The sequence below is a fragment of the Leucoraja erinacea genome, chromosome 32, assembly GCF_028641065.1.
Source record: "Leucoraja erinacea ecotype New England chromosome 32, Leri_hhj_1, whole genome shotgun sequence".
Taxonomy (NCBI): domain Eukaryota; kingdom Metazoa; phylum Chordata; class Chondrichthyes; order Rajiformes; family Rajidae; genus Leucoraja; species Leucoraja erinaceus.
In genome coordinates this window covers 931647-951187 of record NC_073408.1, presented here as the reverse complement: position 1 = coordinate 951187, position 19541 = coordinate 931647, and the positions used below count along the sequence as shown (strand labels likewise).

The window sequence follows — 19541 nt, the reverse complement described above, 5'->3', positions numbered from 1 at the left end:
CTTCACTAATTCTAATGAGTGCGGTCAGTAATAAAAACGGTGGCTTTTCAATATAACCTGTAAACTTGTAAACAAACTCTACACAGAAGTAAACGTTTGGGGTGGGAGATTGCAACCTTCACGTGGTCCGCCCTGTTTCGACCAAAGATACCGACGAATGCAATCAACCTGGCGCGCACAATCAAATAAGATCAAATAGAACACAACTTTAGGCTGTGCATGACATACACAAGAAGAAGCAGTAAAGTTTTGCATTTACTTTTCTGGTGGCACTGATTAAATCTAGTGTAATTCTAGTGCACCCAATCCCTTTTTAACTAAAGGGATTTTTATTTAACTAAACCTAACCCTTTTAGAAAATGGTTTAATATTGTTTCACGAAAATTAATGAATAGTGATATGAATATTGACATAACAATATTTACAAAAATTATGATACAGATTTCATTTTCCCTATACATGGGATAATTGATGATCCCATATCGCTGCTGATATTCCTGGACATAAACAATTTTACAAAAGGCTCAGCAGCGGCTGACCTCAGGAAGCACAACCTGGATTTCTGCTGATTTTCCCATCGAGAGCCTGCTGACATACTGCATTACAGCATGGGGCAGCTGCACCATGGCAGACAGGGAGAGGCTTCAGATGATCCAGAGGATCTATTGCCCTCCACAGGCTCTGTGTTCCTCATCAAAGGCACTTTGCGTTTGGATTTTCTGTTGTGTCATCAAATCCAGGACATTCGCCGACTTGCTTCGGTCTACCATTTCAAACCACACATTCATTTTGTTGTCTGTATATTGAAAATTGGCAAATGTGGAGTTTTTAATGGTTTTTTGTGTAAAATTGTACGAGTACGGCAGCTTTCAGTTTCACTGCAGATTAAATGGCATATCATCGGTTGTCGTCGCCTTTATTTTTCTGTTTGTGCCATATTCCAACATTCGCCGACTTTTCGGTCTACATTCAAAAATGCAGAACACTTCTATTTTGTTGTAATTTGAAAATTGGCAAATGTGGAGTTTTTAATGGTTTGTGTTACGTGGAGAGCAGATTTCGGTTTCGTCGCCCTATTCACACCGGCCGGCCGGGAATAGGTCCAAGAGGCACTTCCTCTCCGTGCACCCCGTGCTGGTGAGCTCAGTCAGTGTATCAGCTTCTGGGAGAGTTTGAAGAAAACTCCCCGCTACTGCTGATTACTGGTTGTGGTCGTGGGGGCGGAAGCGGATTGGCCTTCCCTCTTCCCTCCCACGTTTATACCTGCCTCGGGGCCAGGCTGACTGGCTTTGTACACTGAGGGCTAAAGGCGGGGTATGCTCTCTGGATATTTATCTAATCACTGGAACAGCAAAGGGCAATGGAACTTGTGATCTCAACTCTCCTGTCACTGGCCACCACTCTCGCCGGTAGGTTCATTCATCTACTAAAGCGATCTACTCGGCAAAATGCGAAAACTTTCTTGTTGCTGTAGAATTTATTGGTCACGTTTTATCCTGTCGTGTCGAACATTAACTCAGCGATGAAATGTGTTGAAATGAGAGAATTTGTGGAGTGGCGTTAGTTGGCGTTTCTCGGGCGCAGTTAATCCTGCTGATTAGGACTTGGTCACAGCTAAAGGGGTATGGGGGAAAAAGCAGGAACGGGGCACTAATTGTGGATGGCCAGCCATGGTCATATTGAATGGCGGTGCTGGCTCGAAGGGCCGAATGGCCTGCTCCTGTACCTATCTTCTATGTTTCAAGGTAGGGGAGGTCTGAAGAAGGGTCTCGACCCGAAACGTCTCCAGAGATGCTGCCTGTCCCACTGAGTTACTCCAGCATTTTGGGTCGCTTAATTTGGCCACACAAATTCAGCCAAATTAGTATTCCCTGAAATGCAATCATCGCCCTGTGTGCCGCAGCAATGTTCCGGGGAAAGCAACTTGTTATTGATCCGATAGTCTTTTGTTTAATGTTAATGAAGGAAAAACTCCACAGAGGAGGGCATTGCCGCTGTACCACGCCGTGGTTTCATAGTCACCTCCACCCGTTGCTTTAAACTCTTCACAAACTCGGAGATTCACAAAATCTTGATTAGTACGGTACGGGTGTCAGGAGTTACGGGGAGAAGGCAGGAGAAGAATGTATAGGAAGGAACGGCAGATGCTGGTTTACACCGAAGATAGACACAAAAAGCTGGAGTAACTCAGCGGACTAAACGCCACCCATTCTATCCAGAGATGCTGCCTGACCCGCTGAGTTACTCCGGTATTTTGTGTCTATCTTCGGCAGGAGAATGTGGTTAGCCATGAGGGCGGAGTAGTCTTGACGGGCCGAACGGCATAATCCTGCTCCTATCACTTATGAGTTTTTGAACTCACAACTGTACACACCCGGGTTAGCTAACTGCACTCTGCGCCTGAGTCTCTAGAGGCGACTTTGAATTTAAAAGGCAGTGTTAGCTGAAGGAAGTATTTGAGTTTAAATTACGGGAGCATAGAAACATAGAAAAATAGGTGGAGGAATAGGCCACTCGGCTGTTCGAGCCATATAATCATGACTGGTCATCTACAGTTAAAAGACCGTAAAAAGAGAGTTAGATAGAGCTCTTAGGGCTAGCGGAATCGGGGGATATGGGGAGAAGGCTGGAACGGGATACTGAGTGCGGATGATCAGCCATGATCACATTGAATGGCGATGCTGGCTCGAAGGGCCGAATGGCCTCTACTCCTGCACCTATTGTCTATGTATCTAAGTACCCCGTTCCTGCTTTATCCCCATGTCCCTTGATTCCTTTAGCCCTAAGAGATAAATCTAACTCTCTAGAAAACATCCAGTGAATGGCATCCACTGCCTTCTGTGGTAGAGAATTCCACAGATTCACAACTCTCTGCGTGTAGAAGATTTCCCTCATCTCAGTCCTAAACTGTGACCCCTGCTGGACTTCCCCAACATTTGGAACTTTTTTTTCCTGCATCCAGCCTGTCTTAAAATCATTTTAAAATGTTATGTTTCTATAAGATACCCTCTCATCCTTCTAAATTCTAGTGAATACAACCCCAGTCGACCCATTCCTTCATCATGTCCATCTTCAAATCATTTGTACTCCCTGGCTTTTGACCATGCCTGAGACTTTGCTTCTGTTTTTATTGTTTTTAATGTTTCTTTATTTTACATGTCTTTTCCTACTATTTCTTTTGATTGTTATTATTGGTGTGTATTAACTTTTTTGTCAATGATTAGTGATGTACAGCACTTTGTTGCAACTATGATTGTTTTTAAAGTGCTCTATAAATAAAATTATTATTATTATTATTATTATTATCATATGTCAGTCCTGCTATCCTGGGAATGAACCTGGTGAACCTACAATGCACTCCCTCATGTCACCCATTCCTTCTCTCCAGAGATGCTGCCTGTCCCGCTGAGTTACTCCAGCTTTTTTGTATCTATCTTAGGTTTAAACCAGCACCTGCAGTTCCTTCCTACACATAATGTGTGATATGATTTGCCAATGCCCAAGCAATGATCCTACTAGTTTTCATCGACCACTCCGTTAATCCTGTTTTGTCTCTTCTCAACTAGTCTTTGCTCCATATTCCATGCACCTCATTTTACACATTATCTTTATATGGGTTTAAGAAGGAACTGCAGATGCTGGAAAATCGAAGGTACACAAAAATGCTGGAGAAACTCAGCGTCTATGGAGGGAAGGAAATAGGCAACGTTTCGGGCTGAAACCCTTCTTCAGACTGATATGGGTCTTTACCAAAGACTTTACGAAAATCCAATTACGCCATGTCTACTGGTTTTCTCCCATCTGTAGTTACGCCTTCACAAAATTCCAACAGTTAATGCAGATAACACCATGAATAAGAGATAACTCCATGAGTCACCGTGAGAAACAGGAACACTGGATGCTGCTTCCTCCGCCTTCCCTTCCATCCCAACATAGCGTGCTGCAACAGATCCCATTTTCCCAATTATTTTGCTAGGGTCCAGTCTAATCTGCACCGACCCTGAAGATCTTTGTAATTCGCCTATGCACAAAGCAGGGGCGTTTGGTGGTAAAAAGTAACAAAAGGTCAGACGGGATTATTAGTAAACCCTATCTATCGGGTTTTGGTTACGTGACAATCAGGCAGCTACTAACATGCAGAGTTATTGAATTACTTGCCAGAATAGGTAGGCGGCACACAAACCACAACAAGTAGAAAGCTGATAAAGATCAGCACATGATCAGTATGTGAAGAGGAAAAAATTAGTTAAAACAAATGCGGGTCCCTTGAAGACAGAAACGGGTGAATTTATTATGGGGAATAAGGAAATGGCAGACGATTTGAACAGGTACTTTGGATCCGTCTACACTAAGGACGACACAAATAATCTCCCAGATGTACTAGTGGCCAGAGGATCTAGGGTGAGAACTGAGATGAGGAAAAACCTTTTCACACAGAGAGTTGTGAATTTGTGGAATTCTCTGCCTCAGAAGGCAGTGGAGGCCGACTCAGTTGATACATTCAAAAGAGAGTTGGGTAGAGCTTTTAAAGATAGCGGAATCAAGGGATATGGGGGGAAGGCAGGAACGTGGTACTGATTGTGGATGATCAGCCAGGATCACATGAAATGACGGTGCTAGCTCGAAGGGCCAAATTGCCTACCCTTGCATCTATTGTCTATATCTATGTAGTTCTGTAATATTAGATTCATAGAACAATGCAGCATGGAAATGGGGCCCTCAACCCAACGTCCATGTGGACCAAGGTGCATCATCCAAGCTAGACCCATTTGCTGCATTGGGTTCACATCCCTCTAACCCTCTCCTATCCATGTACCTGCATAAGTGTTTTTTAAATGCTGTCATAGTACATTGATTTCCCAACCCTTGGGCAAAAGAGTCTGCACATTCATTCGATAACTGAATTCCCCACATTATTTTATTATGATATAGTTTAACAGGAAGCAGGTGGAAAAGATGTTTTCACTTCAGAGAAATTCTAGGGATCAACAATGACATAATTACTTGCTCATGAATGGGCGACTCTACCTGCAGAGTGGCTAGAGAGCTAAACATCTGCCTGTGTTGGGTTGTGGAAGTGAATGGAATGCTGGTACATTTGTGGGTAAGCCAAGTAGATGAGATAGAGAAGGTTGGGTTACCTGGTGACGGAGCATTAACAATGGCATGTATTGCACGATCAAAGGTATCTTTCTGAGCTCTCAATTTTATATATTCTATATAAATAATGAGTATTGCAAACATCGTGTCCCCTGGCTGCTGAAAAAGACCACACACACAGGGTCCAGAGCAAAACCACCTTCACTATTAACATGATTATAGCTGTGAGCTCATATGGATATATTCCAGTCATGCTACCCCACCCCATCTCCCTCCAGCTAAGTCGCACACACCAGGGATGGTTGCAAGGGCCTTGTACAGACTTGTCAAACAAACTATTGTTGAATTGCAGATTTTCATTGTGCATTGGGAATTGCAACGTGAACGAGGTGGGGCCAAATTATGTTTTCTGGTCTCCGTAAAGTAGGTTGCATTTCTCTGGTATCATTGGGCCCAAATTATCTCAACGTACTGCATATACGGTGGAATTTTCTTAGTGCAAATCATGGCAGGAATTACATGTGAGACATGTGTCATACCTGTGTCAGCCATGATCACATTGAATGGCGGTGCTGGCTCTAAGGGCCAAATGGCCTGCTCCTGCACCTGTTGTCTATTGTCTATTGTCATACAAGACCAAATGTAATTATTTGCACAACACATTGATATATTTGTGCACAATTCCACACACTGATTGTCTGTATGTTGTTTCCTGTTGCTCTCTGCCCATTGTAATCCCCTCTTGGGTCTTGAACTTTTTATCCCGTCTAAGAGAAATGATTTGAAAAAATGTGCGGAAGTTCAGAGGAATTCTAATTGTGTGAAACAACATTGACAATCAACCTGTGGAGTGAACTTTGATCACTGGAATTATTGTTGTAACTTTCTTTGCAGCAGCTGACATCATCCTGCAGCCCCCTTTACATCCTCATTTTAATTCTGTGAATACTGAAAACATCTTTCACTGGAGTCCAGCAGAGAATGGTCCACAACACATCCGATATGACGTGCAGTATTGCAGGTAAGAGAGTCTCGTTGTCTCATAGCCAACATGGTGATCTTTGAGGATATGTGAAGGTTCTAATGCAGCAACTGAATCTGTTATTGGCTTTACCTTGCACTAAACATTATTCCCTTATCATGTATCCTATACACTGTAAGTGGCTCAATTGTAATCATGTATTGTATTTCCGCTGACTGGTTAACACGCAACAAAAGCTTTTTACTGTACCTCGGTACACGTGACAATAAACTAAACTGAACTGGATTGAACTTGCATATGATTGGCATGAAGTGGTGAATATATGGGCAATGTGAGCTCTGTAATGTGGGCAGGGGCTGGGGTGCCTGGAATACAACAAGCAGCACTTATTCTAATTGTTTCAACTGCAACTATTTGTATTTGGAATCGGAGAGCATGCAGACAGGGTACCCATCAGTGCAAGCATCCATAGTTAGCAGCACCCAGTGGACTCCAGTTAGTGGCAGGCAGCTGTGTCCAGAGCACGCCTCACATTCTTCCCTGGGCACCGTATGCAACAGTTTACAGGCCCTATCTCACACTCTGTCCTTTCATCTCAGGCCTTTAACCAACTGAATCTGACAATTATAAACACCCCTTACCCTTATCCACCTATCACTTCCCACAAAAAAAAAGACAAAATGTGCTGGAGTAACTCAGCGGGTCAGGCAGCATCTGTGGAGAATATGGATAGGTGACGTTTCACAGAGTGCTGGAGTAATTCAGCGGGTGCAACAGCATCTATGGAGCTAAGGAAATAGGCAACGTTTCGGGCCGAAACCCATAAGGGTTTCGGCCCGAAACGTTGCCTATTTCCAGAAGGATTTCGGCCCGAAACGTTGCCTATTTCCTTAGCTCCATAGATGCTGCTGCACCATAACTGAGTGGGTCAGGCAGCATCTGTGGAGAACATGGATAGGTGACATTTCACAGAGTGCTGGAGTAACTCAGCGGGTCAGGCAGCATCTGTGGAGAACATGGATAGGTGACGTTTCACAGAGTGCTGGAGTAACTCAGCTGGTCAGGCAGCATCTGTGGAGAACATGAATAGGTGATGTTTCACAGAGTGCTGGAGTAACTCAGCGGGTCAGGCAGCAACTGTGGAGAACATGGATAGGCAAAGTTTTGGGTCGGGACCCTTCCTCAGATGCCAGGTTTTGTGCCACCTCTCTTCCAGCTTTCTTCCACCCCTACAATCAGTCTGAAGAAGGGTCCTGACCCAAAATGTCACCTGACCCTGTTCTCCAGAGATATTGCATGACCTGCTGAGTTACTCCAACACGTTTATTTCTCTTTAGATAGCACTTGAGGCTGTGTCTCCTTCTTTCTCCTCATAACTTCGAATTGAAAATGTCACATTACACGTTTTGCAGCATTAATTTTATGCTTTCAGAGTTAATTTCCCAGGTTGATCAACGTTGTCCTGGAGACCATTGTACAACCCCTTCATTATTTACCACAGTTGAGTTATGGGGCATCCTGTTTAATCTGGAGCAGGTCGAAAGCTGGGCGTAATAGGAATTGTATGTTTACAGATGAACAATTCACATAAAATTTGGGCAGTGATTCAGTGGAGGTCTGAGCCAGTGAAATAACTGAAATAGCTTTATGTAGGGACTAACATGATGACTCAGAACTTGCCTGTATAAAAACAGTTCAAGTTTCATTTACTCAATATTTCAACATTTTACAGTTAACTTCCTGATTTATCAATATTTTGTTAATATTGACTTTCACTGACGCTGTTTCGTGTATTTGTGTTGTAATGTTGGGAATGTTAAAACCGGTACACAGTGATCATGGATCTTGCGTGTGTGATTACGTACTTATCTCAGCAGCGTGGTTTAAACTGAGAAGTAAACGGTGATGTGAAGAACTGTGTCAACACAGCACTCTAACTAGAACACTACATGCCAGCCTCAGAAACTACAGCAGGAAAGTCAGAGGGATCTTTTCTTGTCACTAATAAAGCCAGCATTCTGTCACTAATCCCCAGTAACCCTTGAGAAGGTGTTGGTGAGCCCACTTGTACAGTGAGATGTTTTGGAATTATAAGGGCTAAAGCAGCCTTTAAATGCACTTTGATTATGCTCTTCCGAACATAGACCTCAATATAGACACAAAAAACTGGAGTAACTTAGCAGGTTAGGCAGCGTCTCTGGAGAAAAGGAATAGGTGACGTTTCGGGTTGACATCCTTCTTCAGACTTCTTGTTCCTGGTTTGGCCCTGAGTCACCCATTACATGTAAACACATCCACCTTTTCTGTGAAAAACCCTAATCTTACCAAGTCTGTTTCCGAGTTAATTGTAAAACCCACAATTGACATTGTTTATCTGTGAAACTGTAATTCTCAGTATTCTGACCAAGTCCATTTGCAAGTCGTTTCAATGACTTTGGGTTTACCATTCCACCACTAAGCCTTTACTGTGGAGAGCCAAACCTTTAGTGCGCAAGTTTCAGGGTAATTGGACAATAATACTCTGCGCCCTGCTGTGAAAATGGTGTTGATTTAGTCAGATTACAGGATTAATGGTTCTGCCAAAGTGTCTGAAGAAGAGTCTCGACCCGAAATATCACCCATTCCTTCTCTCCAGAGATGCTGCCTGTCCCGCTGAGTTACTCCAGCTTTTTGTGTCTATCTAAGTGATGTTGTGTCACCATATTAATACAATGTTTAGCATGCCCAGAGTGGAAATGTTTAAGGTTGTTTCAAAGTAATAGACTTTTCTCAACAGAGCACCTTTAGCAAACACACAACTGGTATCACGATTGACACACACAACTTTGGGCTCCACATGTATATAAGTGCATATAAAAAATACCTGCATGAAACTAGTGCCTTTCAAATGCCCTTTCAGCATGGCCAAATCACATTGAAATATAGTTCCTGTTTAACGTGGAGAACACAGCAGTGTGCTGCAAGCTTACATAGACAGCAAGGCACAGAAGAGTAGATTGATTGAGAGATATAGCATGGAAACAGGTCCATCCCGATCAACGATCGCCCATTCACGTCAGTTCTGTTTTCCCACTTTTGTATCCACTCGGGGCAATTCACATAACCGATTAAACTATGTCTTTGTGATGTGGGAGGAATCCATGCTGTCACGTGGAGATCGTGCAACCAACACACAAAGTTCACCCAAACACCACACAGACAACACCCAGAGTCAGAATCGAACCTGGGTCTGGGGCACTGTGAGGCAGCAGCTCTACCCGCTGCATTACCCTGTTTCTACATTTCCCCTGCTTTTACTGGTGGGTTGTATAAAGGTGGGTTTGGACACAAGGAGTCCTCCCCTGTTTTTATAAGTATCAGGGAGGGTGGTTGTAGGCAAGAGATCACCTTGCATCACCCAGCGTGGCTTTAATGGCCGCGGGACAATCGCCATCGCCAGCCGGGGGCTTTGACTTTGACTTTGACTCTGACATCGGGGGGGGAAGTGCAGTGGAGAGATAATTTTTTTTGGCCTTCCATCACAGCGATGTGATGGATGTTTATGTAAATTATGTTGTGTCTTGGGTCTATTTGTTTGTAATGTATGGCTGCAGAAACGGCATTTCGTTTGGACCTCAAGGGGTCCAAATGACAAATAAATTGTATCTTGTATCTTGTATCTTGAGATCGTGTGATGGAAGATCCTGAAATATGAATGCCCAGAGTTAGCACACGAAACGCCGGAATGAGGCTGCTTCTTGAGAGAGTTAGATTGCCTGATAATGTGTTGACGAGTCTTGTTATTGATTCCCAGGTATGGACATGATGAAGACCCTATCCCTGTGTCACACTGTACAGGGATTCCCCACTGCTACTGTGACCTGACTGACCAGACATGGGATGTCAACATTACCTACAGTGTCAGGGTCAGAAGTGTGATTGGCAACACAAGCTCCACATGGGAAGGGACAATATTCAAACCCTTCGATTCCAGTAAGTAACCTCTCTCCACACAGTGACTGTTACATCAATCACCTCTAGTGCCCACTACACATATGGAACAGTTTTTAATCAAAGATGACAGCTTGAAATATTTCTGCAAATCTGGTGACTGAAGATAACTTTTAAGTTACTTTATTATGAGTTGAAACTTAAAAAAAATTCACTGCTGAGGTAGATATCCACGGCACAAGTTGAGAACATAGCTGTTGTCTCACTTTCAAGGTGATCGGTCTGGGATTATAATCTCTCGATCAACTCTATCCTAACCAAAAGTTAACCAAAAACCGAAAGGCTGCCTGATGTTTTTGCTTTGTAAGCATTGGTACTAACAGAAGCTACGACTCTTGCCTCCAGCTAGCTTGACATAGTTAATTGTGGGAGGTGGTCTATGTGGAGGAAGGAACTGCAGATGCTGGTTTAAACTGAAAATAGTCATAAAATGTTGGAGTAACTCAGCGAGTCAGACAACATCTCTGGAGAGAAGGAATGGGAGACGTTTCTGGTCGAAACCCTTTTAGACTGACATCAGGGGAGTGGGTGGTGTGGAGATAACAGATTAGTCAGAGAACTGGGAAGAGGGAGGGGATGGAAAGAGAGGGAAAGCAAGGACAGCATCTCTGGAGAAAAGCCATAGGTGAAGTTTCGGGTCAAGACCTTCAGACTGAGAGTCTGGGAGAGGGAACTGAGCAGAAAGGGAAGGTAGAGAGACTGAGTCACTCATACTCACTGACATGCTCCATCTTATAAACATGGCGAGTATATTTACGCTCACAGACACATCCAGACCAGAATAGACATTGATATTTACATAGACATCATCATTGACGTCCATAGTCATTGACATGCAGGCTCACTGATGTAAACACTGCCACATTCACCTATGGACATCAGGCACTGACAGGCTTGCTCATCAATGTACACCTATGGAAACATTCACCATGCATATCCATACTCATTCATTGGCACATTAATACTTACAGGTTAATTCATTTTCATTTTGGATATTGACCAAAATCTAATTGTGGATTTCATTTCCTTTCAGCCTTGTTGGGTTTGCCATCCTTTGTTACGGAAGTGGAGCATGACGGGATTACAGTCCGACTCTTCCCACCCACCCTGTACACAGCAAAGAGAAACAGGTCAATGGGGGACGTGTACCCTCAGGGATTGAAGTACATTATATGTGTCCATGCGAATGATACTGACAGGGTAAGACATTGTGGATCTCTGCCAATCTCTGCGGCGGTTAGTAATGACAATGGTAATTCTCATACATTTGATGGATGGTTGCTGGTGACAAATTTACACATTGCTGCCCCATCCCTGCCCTGGTAGTCAAACAGCCACCTACATCTCCCCACTCACTCCTGACAGGGCTGGAGCAAAATCCTCCTGTTGCTTGTTGCCCTGATGAATGTTTCTCAAGAGCGAGTCATCCCAGGAGTGTAATGCCCCTGTCCCACTTAGGAAACCTGAACGGAAACCTCTGGAGACTTTGCGCCCCACCCAAGGTTTCCGTGCGGTTCCCGGGAGGTTTTTGTCAGTCTCCCTACCTGCTTCCACTACCTGAAACCTCCGGCAACCACCTGCAACCTCCGGGAACCACACGGAAACCTTGGGTGGGGCGCAAAGTCTCCAGAGGTTTCCGTTCAGGTTTCCTAAGTGGGACAGGGGCATAAGGCACAGTTGGACAGTCATTTACCTGCACGACCTTGCAGCTGAGCATTGCTAGGCCCACACTGGCTTTGGTCTACTAGGCTTCTTTAATACTAATAAATTGAATTTATACAAGCTTCAACATAGCTAATGTGTTTCCGGCTCATGTTCCAACAGTCTGATAAAATTCTCAGTTCGGGAGCACCAGTCAAACCTGCCGTGCGACCAGGGACTATCTATTGCATCAGCGTCAGAGTACATTTGCACGGAGACGCAAGGAAAAGCAACATTACAGAAGAGAAATGTATCAAAATCCCAACTCCTAATCCAGGTAATGTGAGCATAATGGTAACTCATTTATTAGCCAAATATGGTTTGCAACATACAAAGAATTTGACTAATATAAATGTTAGTGGCGTCTCAGGAGCCTGTTGTTTAGTTTAGTCCAGACAGATTGAGAAAGGTTTCGCCTCCCATTCTGGTCTATTGTGCTGAGTTGAAAACTCAGTAAATGAACCAATTCCTGTCAGAAAGTGCCTGAACATTTCCAAGTTTTCGTTTCTTTGGCCGACTAATGTTCCTAGAAAACCTGTGAGTAAACAATGGGCTTAAGATCTTATCCCAGTGGAAAGACCAGGAAAAGAATGTAAAAAGTGCGAAATGAAAAACGAATTGGCCTGTACAAGTATAAACGCTGGGAGGCAAAGGGGATGTGAATTTGTGACGTATTTAAATGTGACGCAGTTAGTAACACTTCCTGTTTGAAGTCAACCCCTTTGTCACAGTGCCTACTTTGCCATTGCAAGCTGAGTAGGAATCTGATGGCTAAAGACAACAGTGGCATGAAACATAGAAAAACATAGAAACATAGAAATTAGGTGCAGGAGTAGGCCATTCGGCCCTTCGGCCATTCAATATGATCATGGCTGATCATCTAACTCAGTATCCTGTACCTGCCTTCTCTCCATACCCCCTGATCCCCTTAGCCACAAGGGCCACATCTAACTCCCTCTTAAATATAGCCAATGAACTGTGTGGCCTCAACTACCCTCTGTGGCAGAGAGTTCCAGAGATTCACCACTCTCTGTGTGAGGCGCTAGATAACACATATTGCTTAATTATATGATAAAACACTTCTCATTATAGAACAGGGTGATCTATTTGGCAGTACTTTGATCCATAACCATTTCTGGGGCAACATATATTTTCACGTTGACTTCATAAATAAAACACTAAATGCTAAGTCCACGTCCCTGTAAAACCTCCCTTGTAATAAAGGTCTTTGGGCAAGAAGCATAGACTGGGTTGACTTGGCCTGAAATATGTGGAAGTATCGGGCTGGTTTAGGGATTGTGAACAGATTATAACAGGGTAATTTGGAACAGAGATGGGCGGGATGTCGGAGGGTGATAGATTGTTATCCACAAAGAACCAAAGTACCCAGGCAAATGGAGATAAGATTTGGACCGACGTTGATCTGATTGAATTGCAGATGAATCTCAAGGGTCTGAATTATGTTGTTATTCCTACTGATAATTAGTGGCCTTTGATTTTACCAGATTTGGAGACTTTGATCAACACTGTCGTTGGAGTCGTTGGTACAACCATCACACTGTTTGTTCTCTGCTTCTGCCTGGCGATGTTCTGCCGGTCTTATTTGAAGGAACGAAGAATGACTCCAGCTGTCCTGGTAAGTTCTCCTCTCACTCACTGACAGTTTTGCAAACCATTATATCCAAGTGAATTACTGCCAAGAACTCTGCTCTAATCTCTCACCTCCAGAATGAGCCAAGTGGCATAACTCTACCCTGACTCCACGCCAACACATTCCTATAGTTGGCTATCGTCCACACCCCAAACCTGCCCGACCTCCTGCTCTTCTGACTGACTAGTGCCCCCTGTATTTCCATCAGCGACACTGAACTAAATCGAGAAAACTAGCAGAATTCAACTTAGTTTAGTTTAGAGATACAGCATGGAAACAGGCCCTTCGGCCCACCTGGTCTGTACCGACCAGCGATCCCCACACACTAACACTATCCTGCACACACTAGGGACAATTGTGTATAGGATAATGTTAATGTGCGGGGATCGCTGTTTTTCTGTATATATTAAAAATAAAGAGCCGCTTACAGCTACACAAGCAGTTTCCACATCCCTTTCAGAATGTCCCCATATGCGTTTATCAGAGAGTAACGTCACTGTTAATCCTCACGCCTGGTTTGCCAGCTCAGTATTGTAACATTGATGATTCATAATCTGGATGAGAAATTGACAATTTGCAAATCTGAGTTTATTATTCACCCGGGTATTAATCATAGATGGCATTAGGGCAACAGGGGCAAGACCAGCAATGTTAGTTTCTACTTCCCTTTGTGACATGTACATCTGGGGGGGGGGGGGGGGGAGCTATGCTTAGAAACTCCTATGAAGCAATAGAATCATACAAACGTAACTGGGTCACATGAGTCTGTCATAGAAGGAAACGCGTCGCTATAATCTACGCAGGGTTTATGAGTAACTACAGCTGTACTGTACACTGACAATGACAATTAAATTGAATCTGAATCTGAGCTTGGAGCTACCCCCTTGGATTGGACTTCCTTGTGGTGTAGTAAAGGAAGCCGGTACAGGCAGTGGCTCAGCTAGTTGAGCTGCTACCCCACAGTGCCCAACTTGCCATGCCGACTAATGCCCCATCTACACTAGACATGCCCCATCTCCCCTAGACATGTCCCATCTACACGAGACATGTCCCATCTACACTAGACATGTCCCATCTACACTAGACATGTCCCCATCTACACTAATGTCCCATCTACACTACTAGACATGCCCCATCTACACTAATAGCCCCCATCTACACTAGACATACACTACACTAGACCCCCATCTACACTAGATCTACTAGACATGCCCCATCTACACAATGCCCCATCTACACACACTAATGCTCCGTCTCTACACTAGACACCCATCTACACATGCCCCATCTACACTAGACATGCCCCATCTACACTAATGCCCCATCTACACTAACATGCCCCATCTACACTAGACATGTCCCATCTTCACACTGCCCCCCCTAGACAGGCCCCATCTACACTAGACAGGCCCCATCTACACTAGACATGCCCCATCTACACTAGACATGCCCCATCTACACTAGACATCTACACTAGACATGTCCCATCTACACTAGACATGCCCCATCTACACTAGACATGTCCCATCTACACTAGACATGCCCCATCTACACTAGACATGCCCCATTTACACTAATGCCCCATCTACACTAATGCCCCATCTATACTAGACATGTCCCATCTACACTAATGCCCCATCTACACTAATGCCCCATCTACACTAGACATGCCCCATCTACACTAGACATGCCCCATCTACACTAGACATGCCCCATCTACACTAGACATGTCCCATCTACACTAGACATGCCCCATCTACACTAGACATGCCCCATCTACACTAGACATGTCCCATCTACACTAGACATGCCCCATCTACTCCAGTACACAGCACTCTTTACCTTGATGCAGGAATGTTTATATGGAATCACGTTGGTGAATGAGGTTTAGGCTGCACTCAGACCTGCTGGTGGATGTGCATGGTCTATACCTGGCCCCTCAGGATCAGCTCGAAGCTGGGCTTCGCTCATTGTGCTTCAGCAGATTTCCCAACGTGCTCTCTGTTGCATTACTTAGCAAATTACATTCACAATTAAACTGTTATTTCCTCTCACAGGAAACCTTTGGAAAGAGCAGGAAGTTTTTGAGCAGAATGGACTACATGAGTTTTACAGAGGATGTGGTGGTACAGAAGGTGTTTGCTGATGGTGCTCATCACCCTGTCACCAAGATTCTGGACCAGGATGACCCATGGCCGGAGCAGAAGATGAGGGAGGCATCCTCCGTGGACAGTGGGATCGATATTGGCAGCCACTCGCCTGGGCGGATAGTGTTGATTGGTGAGGTTATGAATCTCTACAGGCAGCAAACGCCAGACTCCAGTGGTGTCCAGAGCACCGACTCCAGTGGTGTCCAGAGCACCGACTCCAGTGGTGTCCAGAGCACCGACTCCAGTGGTGTCCAGTGTGGACAGACCAGTTCCCAGCCCGGCAATGCCTGCTCGGTACATATCCCGGCTGCAAGCCCGGACCTAGGCGAATGCTCTACGGGCACGGCTGACTTGGGCTATCAGAGGCAGACGCCCAGGGTTAACGACGACTCGGTAGCAGCAATGAGCAGTGTCATGGCAGAACCTACACCAGACTCCCCATCCTGCACCATCTCAATATCCGGCATCACTGTGGCACAAGACTTTACAAACACATTTCTCACTTTAGGTGACGTCATGATAATGGATAATGAACTTTAAACAAAAGATCTTCATATTCAACATTCTGAAAGTGATTACCGTGCGTTTTATAATTAACTATTTATTAAAAAAAACTTCATTTCACCCACCCATTGTAATTTGGTTTATTTCTAGAAGCACCTTGATAAACAATGATTTCCACACATCACTAAGCTGGGGCAGCTCAAGCTATTCACAAGGGCACTAATTAAAATCTTCATTCAATTCTAGACACAAGCATCACAATCAGCATTGCCACCACAGGGTCAGAGTGTTCAGGACCCACTGCTGAGGCGTGAACATACAACCTGATGTTCTCTCTGACATGAAGGTGCTGAATCCTGGAATAGACAGCACCCTAGGGTGACTGTCTGTTCTCTCAGGTAGACTAGTAGATCTCCTCGATCTGAGTACTTCTTGCCCTAAAATCCCTGGCTGTAACACCATGTGTGTTACAATGGATTATCCCTAACCAACATCTGAAGAAGGGTCCTGACCCCAAACGTCACCTATCCACGTACTCAACAGATGCTGCCTGACCCGCTGAGTTACTCCAGCACTCTGTGAAACGTCACCTATCCATGTTCTCCACAGATGCTGCCTGACCCGCTGAGTTACTCCAGCACTCTGTGAAACGTCACCTATCCATGTTCTCCATAGATGCTGCCTGACCCGCTGAGTTATGGTGCAGCAGCATCTATGAAGCGAAGGAAATAGGCAACGTTTCGGGCCGAAACCCTTCTGGAAATGGGCAACGTTTCGGGCCGAAACCCGGAAGGGTTTCGACCCGAACCGTTACTTATTTCCTTAGCTCCATACCTATTTCCTTAGCTCCATAGATGCTGCCTGACCCGCTGAGTTACTCCAGCACTCTGTGAAAAGTCACCTATCCATGTTCTCCACAGATGCTGCCTGACCCGCTGAGTTACTCCAGCACTCTGTCTTTTTTTACCGCAAAACAATTAACTGGGCATTATATCTTGACTTGATCAGTACAAATTGGCGCACACCACAACACAAGTTCACACCACAAGACAAGTTCACACACAGAACACAAGTTCACACCAGAACATTTCTACATTTATAGTCAAGTCAAGTCACTTTTATTTCTAGAGCACATTTAAAAAACAACTCTCGTTGGCCAAAGTGCTTTACATTGGTGGAGGTACTAACATTATAGCAATAGTTATATTCCAAAATCACAACTAGATACAAACTACTTGCTAGTGAGCTGTAGCTCAGTGCTAGTACAAATGCAAGGCATTAGTCTTTTTCTTCTCATGTTCAAATGATTACAAAAATATTGAATTTAAAACATTTGCACTCTGGCAAATAAATCTCAGAAATGGGAAAAATGTAAATTAGCTGCCGATTTTTCTCACAAAACAGAGGTGGAGAAAGATACCAAGAAGACCCATTACACCAATGTCAAAGATAACTCACTCACTCCTGTTATGAGCTTGCAGTAACTCTAGAGTGGTCATTATTGGGGGAAATGCAGGAGTCATTTTGTGCCATGTAAGCCCAGATCAGCACTTTGGATCTCTGGATAAATATTGGCCAGAATTATCCCTCTGCATTGCCCTCTTAAAACTTACTCTGGGATATTTTATTTCTCCCCAAGAGGAAAGGTGGGTCTTCAATTTAAACTCCTAGCCAAAGGCTGGCACAGATAAAGCAGTCTCTCTCTGCTGTCCAGCTGGGCCAGTCTGGAGGAGACGCCTAGTCTCAAGTCGTCTTGGCCTCCAATCAGATGGCCATTACGGAGGCAAGGCTGGCGTTTGATGGCAACGTCTTTGCCCCGTCACTGACCGTATACAGAGAGTGGGACAAGCCAGACCAAAGCTGTGAACTGACTAATTATGAATGAGCAGGAACTCTGGAACCTCTTGAACTTGTACAAAGTGCAGAATGAATGGCAGAAGTTTACGGCTCCACTCTGGGTTATGTACACCTCACATGACCACTCCATACACACAGCCGAGCAGCTATTGAGGGAGTGCAGCGTAGGTTCAACAGGTTCATTCCCGGGATGGCTGGACTGACATATGATGAAAGAATGGGTCGACTGGGCTTGTATTCACGGGAATGCCCAAGTCATCTTGCACCCTCAATGCTATAAGGATGCATGGTGACTTGGACAGGTTGGGTGAGTGGGAAGATGCAGTTTAATGTGGATAAATGTGAGGTTATCCACTTTGGTGGCAAGAACAGGAAGGCAGATTATTATCCGAATGGTGTCAAGTTGGACATGAATTACAGAAACCCTTGCTATAGTGAACCACAGTGAGCGGGCAGAGGAGAGTGGGTGGGTGGTTGCGGGGGGGGGGGGAGAGTGGGTGGGTGGGGGGGGGGGACAGTTGAGAGGGGGAGGGAGGGGGGTGGTGCCTGTTATTGCCAATGTTCTGCTACAGCCAAATAAGGGGTTTATTATGTACAATATTCTTGGAAAAATCAGCAAATAAACACACAATAAATAACCAGCAAAGGGCACCAAATACACCATGCCTTGTGGTGGCACAGTGGAACTGCAGTAGAGGAATGTTTATGATTCAAATTCTTGATTCTCTGCATTTCTTTGCAAAACGAGTTGTGATTTGGTGAGAATTACGGCTCATCCTCTTCAGTCCCATTGTGCCCCCAACCCCCTCCCTTCATATTGTGATACTGGAACTGGTGGTCTGAGCTGCGATTCCCCACACTGTTCATCATCCCACTCACAGTGAATGGGGGATGAAACTCCAGCTGGATGGCGTTCAGCTCCCTGTGAAAATAACCCAGGCAGCAGTTAGTACAATGCCACTTCCACAAGTCAAGGTGAGGGGGGGGGGAGGATATTTACTAGGGAGGTTGTTGTTTTACACAAAGGCTGGTGGGTGTATTGTGCATGCACCATGTGGGTTACAATGAATTAAGGAGAAGAGCCGCGTTTAGTGCAAGATTCTTCAGACCTGCAATGTGAAGCTGAACTATAATGCAGCTGGCATGCAGCACATTCACTCTGCCCAAACAGGTTTACTGAACAACAAGTAAACAGGGAACAGCACATGCTGCACTCCATAGAATGGCCAGTCTTTGACTTCATTCTGTTTTATGTCCACACCCACTGATAGTGAACAGTCCACACCCACACCAATAGTGAACTATCCACACCCACACCAATAGTGAACTATCCACACCCACACCAATAGTGAACTATCCACACCCACACCAATAGTGAACTATCCACACCCACACCAATAGTGAACTATCCACACCACCAATAGTGAACTATCCACACCCACACCAATAGTGAACTATCCACACCCACACCAATAGTGAACTATCCACACCCACACCAATAGTGAACTATCCACACCCACACCAATAGTGAACTATCCACACCCACACCAATAGTGAACTAGTCCACACCCACACCAATAGTGAACTATCCACACCCACACCAATA

The 19541-nt window shown here is 44.6% G+C and overlaps 2 protein-coding genes across 2 annotated transcripts in view; one reads left to right on the top strand and one right to left on the bottom strand.

The window, feature by feature from the left end:
- The window catches only part of LOC129712248 (FXYD domain-containing ion transport regulator 6-like), a 171498-nt gene that overhangs the window by 124199 nt on the left and 27758 nt on the right, over positions 1–19541 (bottom strand). The window lies entirely within an intron of this gene.
- LOC129712243 (uncharacterized) lies at positions 1177–16198 on the top strand. The gene is made up of 7 exons (XM_055660515.1): positions 1177–1409; positions 5995–6121; positions 9876–10054; positions 11106–11272; positions 11897–12050; positions 13279–13409; positions 15482–16198. Exons 1-7 carry the CDS (start codon positions 1361–1363, stop codon positions 16112–16114), a joined length of 1440 nt encoding a protein of 479 aa, XP_055516490.1. The 5' UTR covers positions 1177–1360; the 3' UTR covers positions 16115–16198.

What these genes read in the sequence shown, in the direction of transcription:
- LOC129712243 (XM_055660515.1), top strand. Translation starts at nt 1,361, where the DNA reads ATGGAACTTGTGATCTCAACTCTCCTGTCACTGGCCACCACTCTCGCC. An exon ending in ACTGGCCACCACTCTCGCCG is followed by an intron (nt 1,410 to 5,994) that starts GTAGGTTCATTC and finishes CTTTCTTTGCAG; the next exon opens with CAGCTGACATCATCCTGCAG. An exon ending in GAATGACTCCAGCTGTCCTG is followed by an intron (nt 13,410 to 15,481) that starts GTAAGTTCTCCT and finishes TTCCTCTCACAG; the next exon opens with GAAACCTTTGGAAAGAGCAG.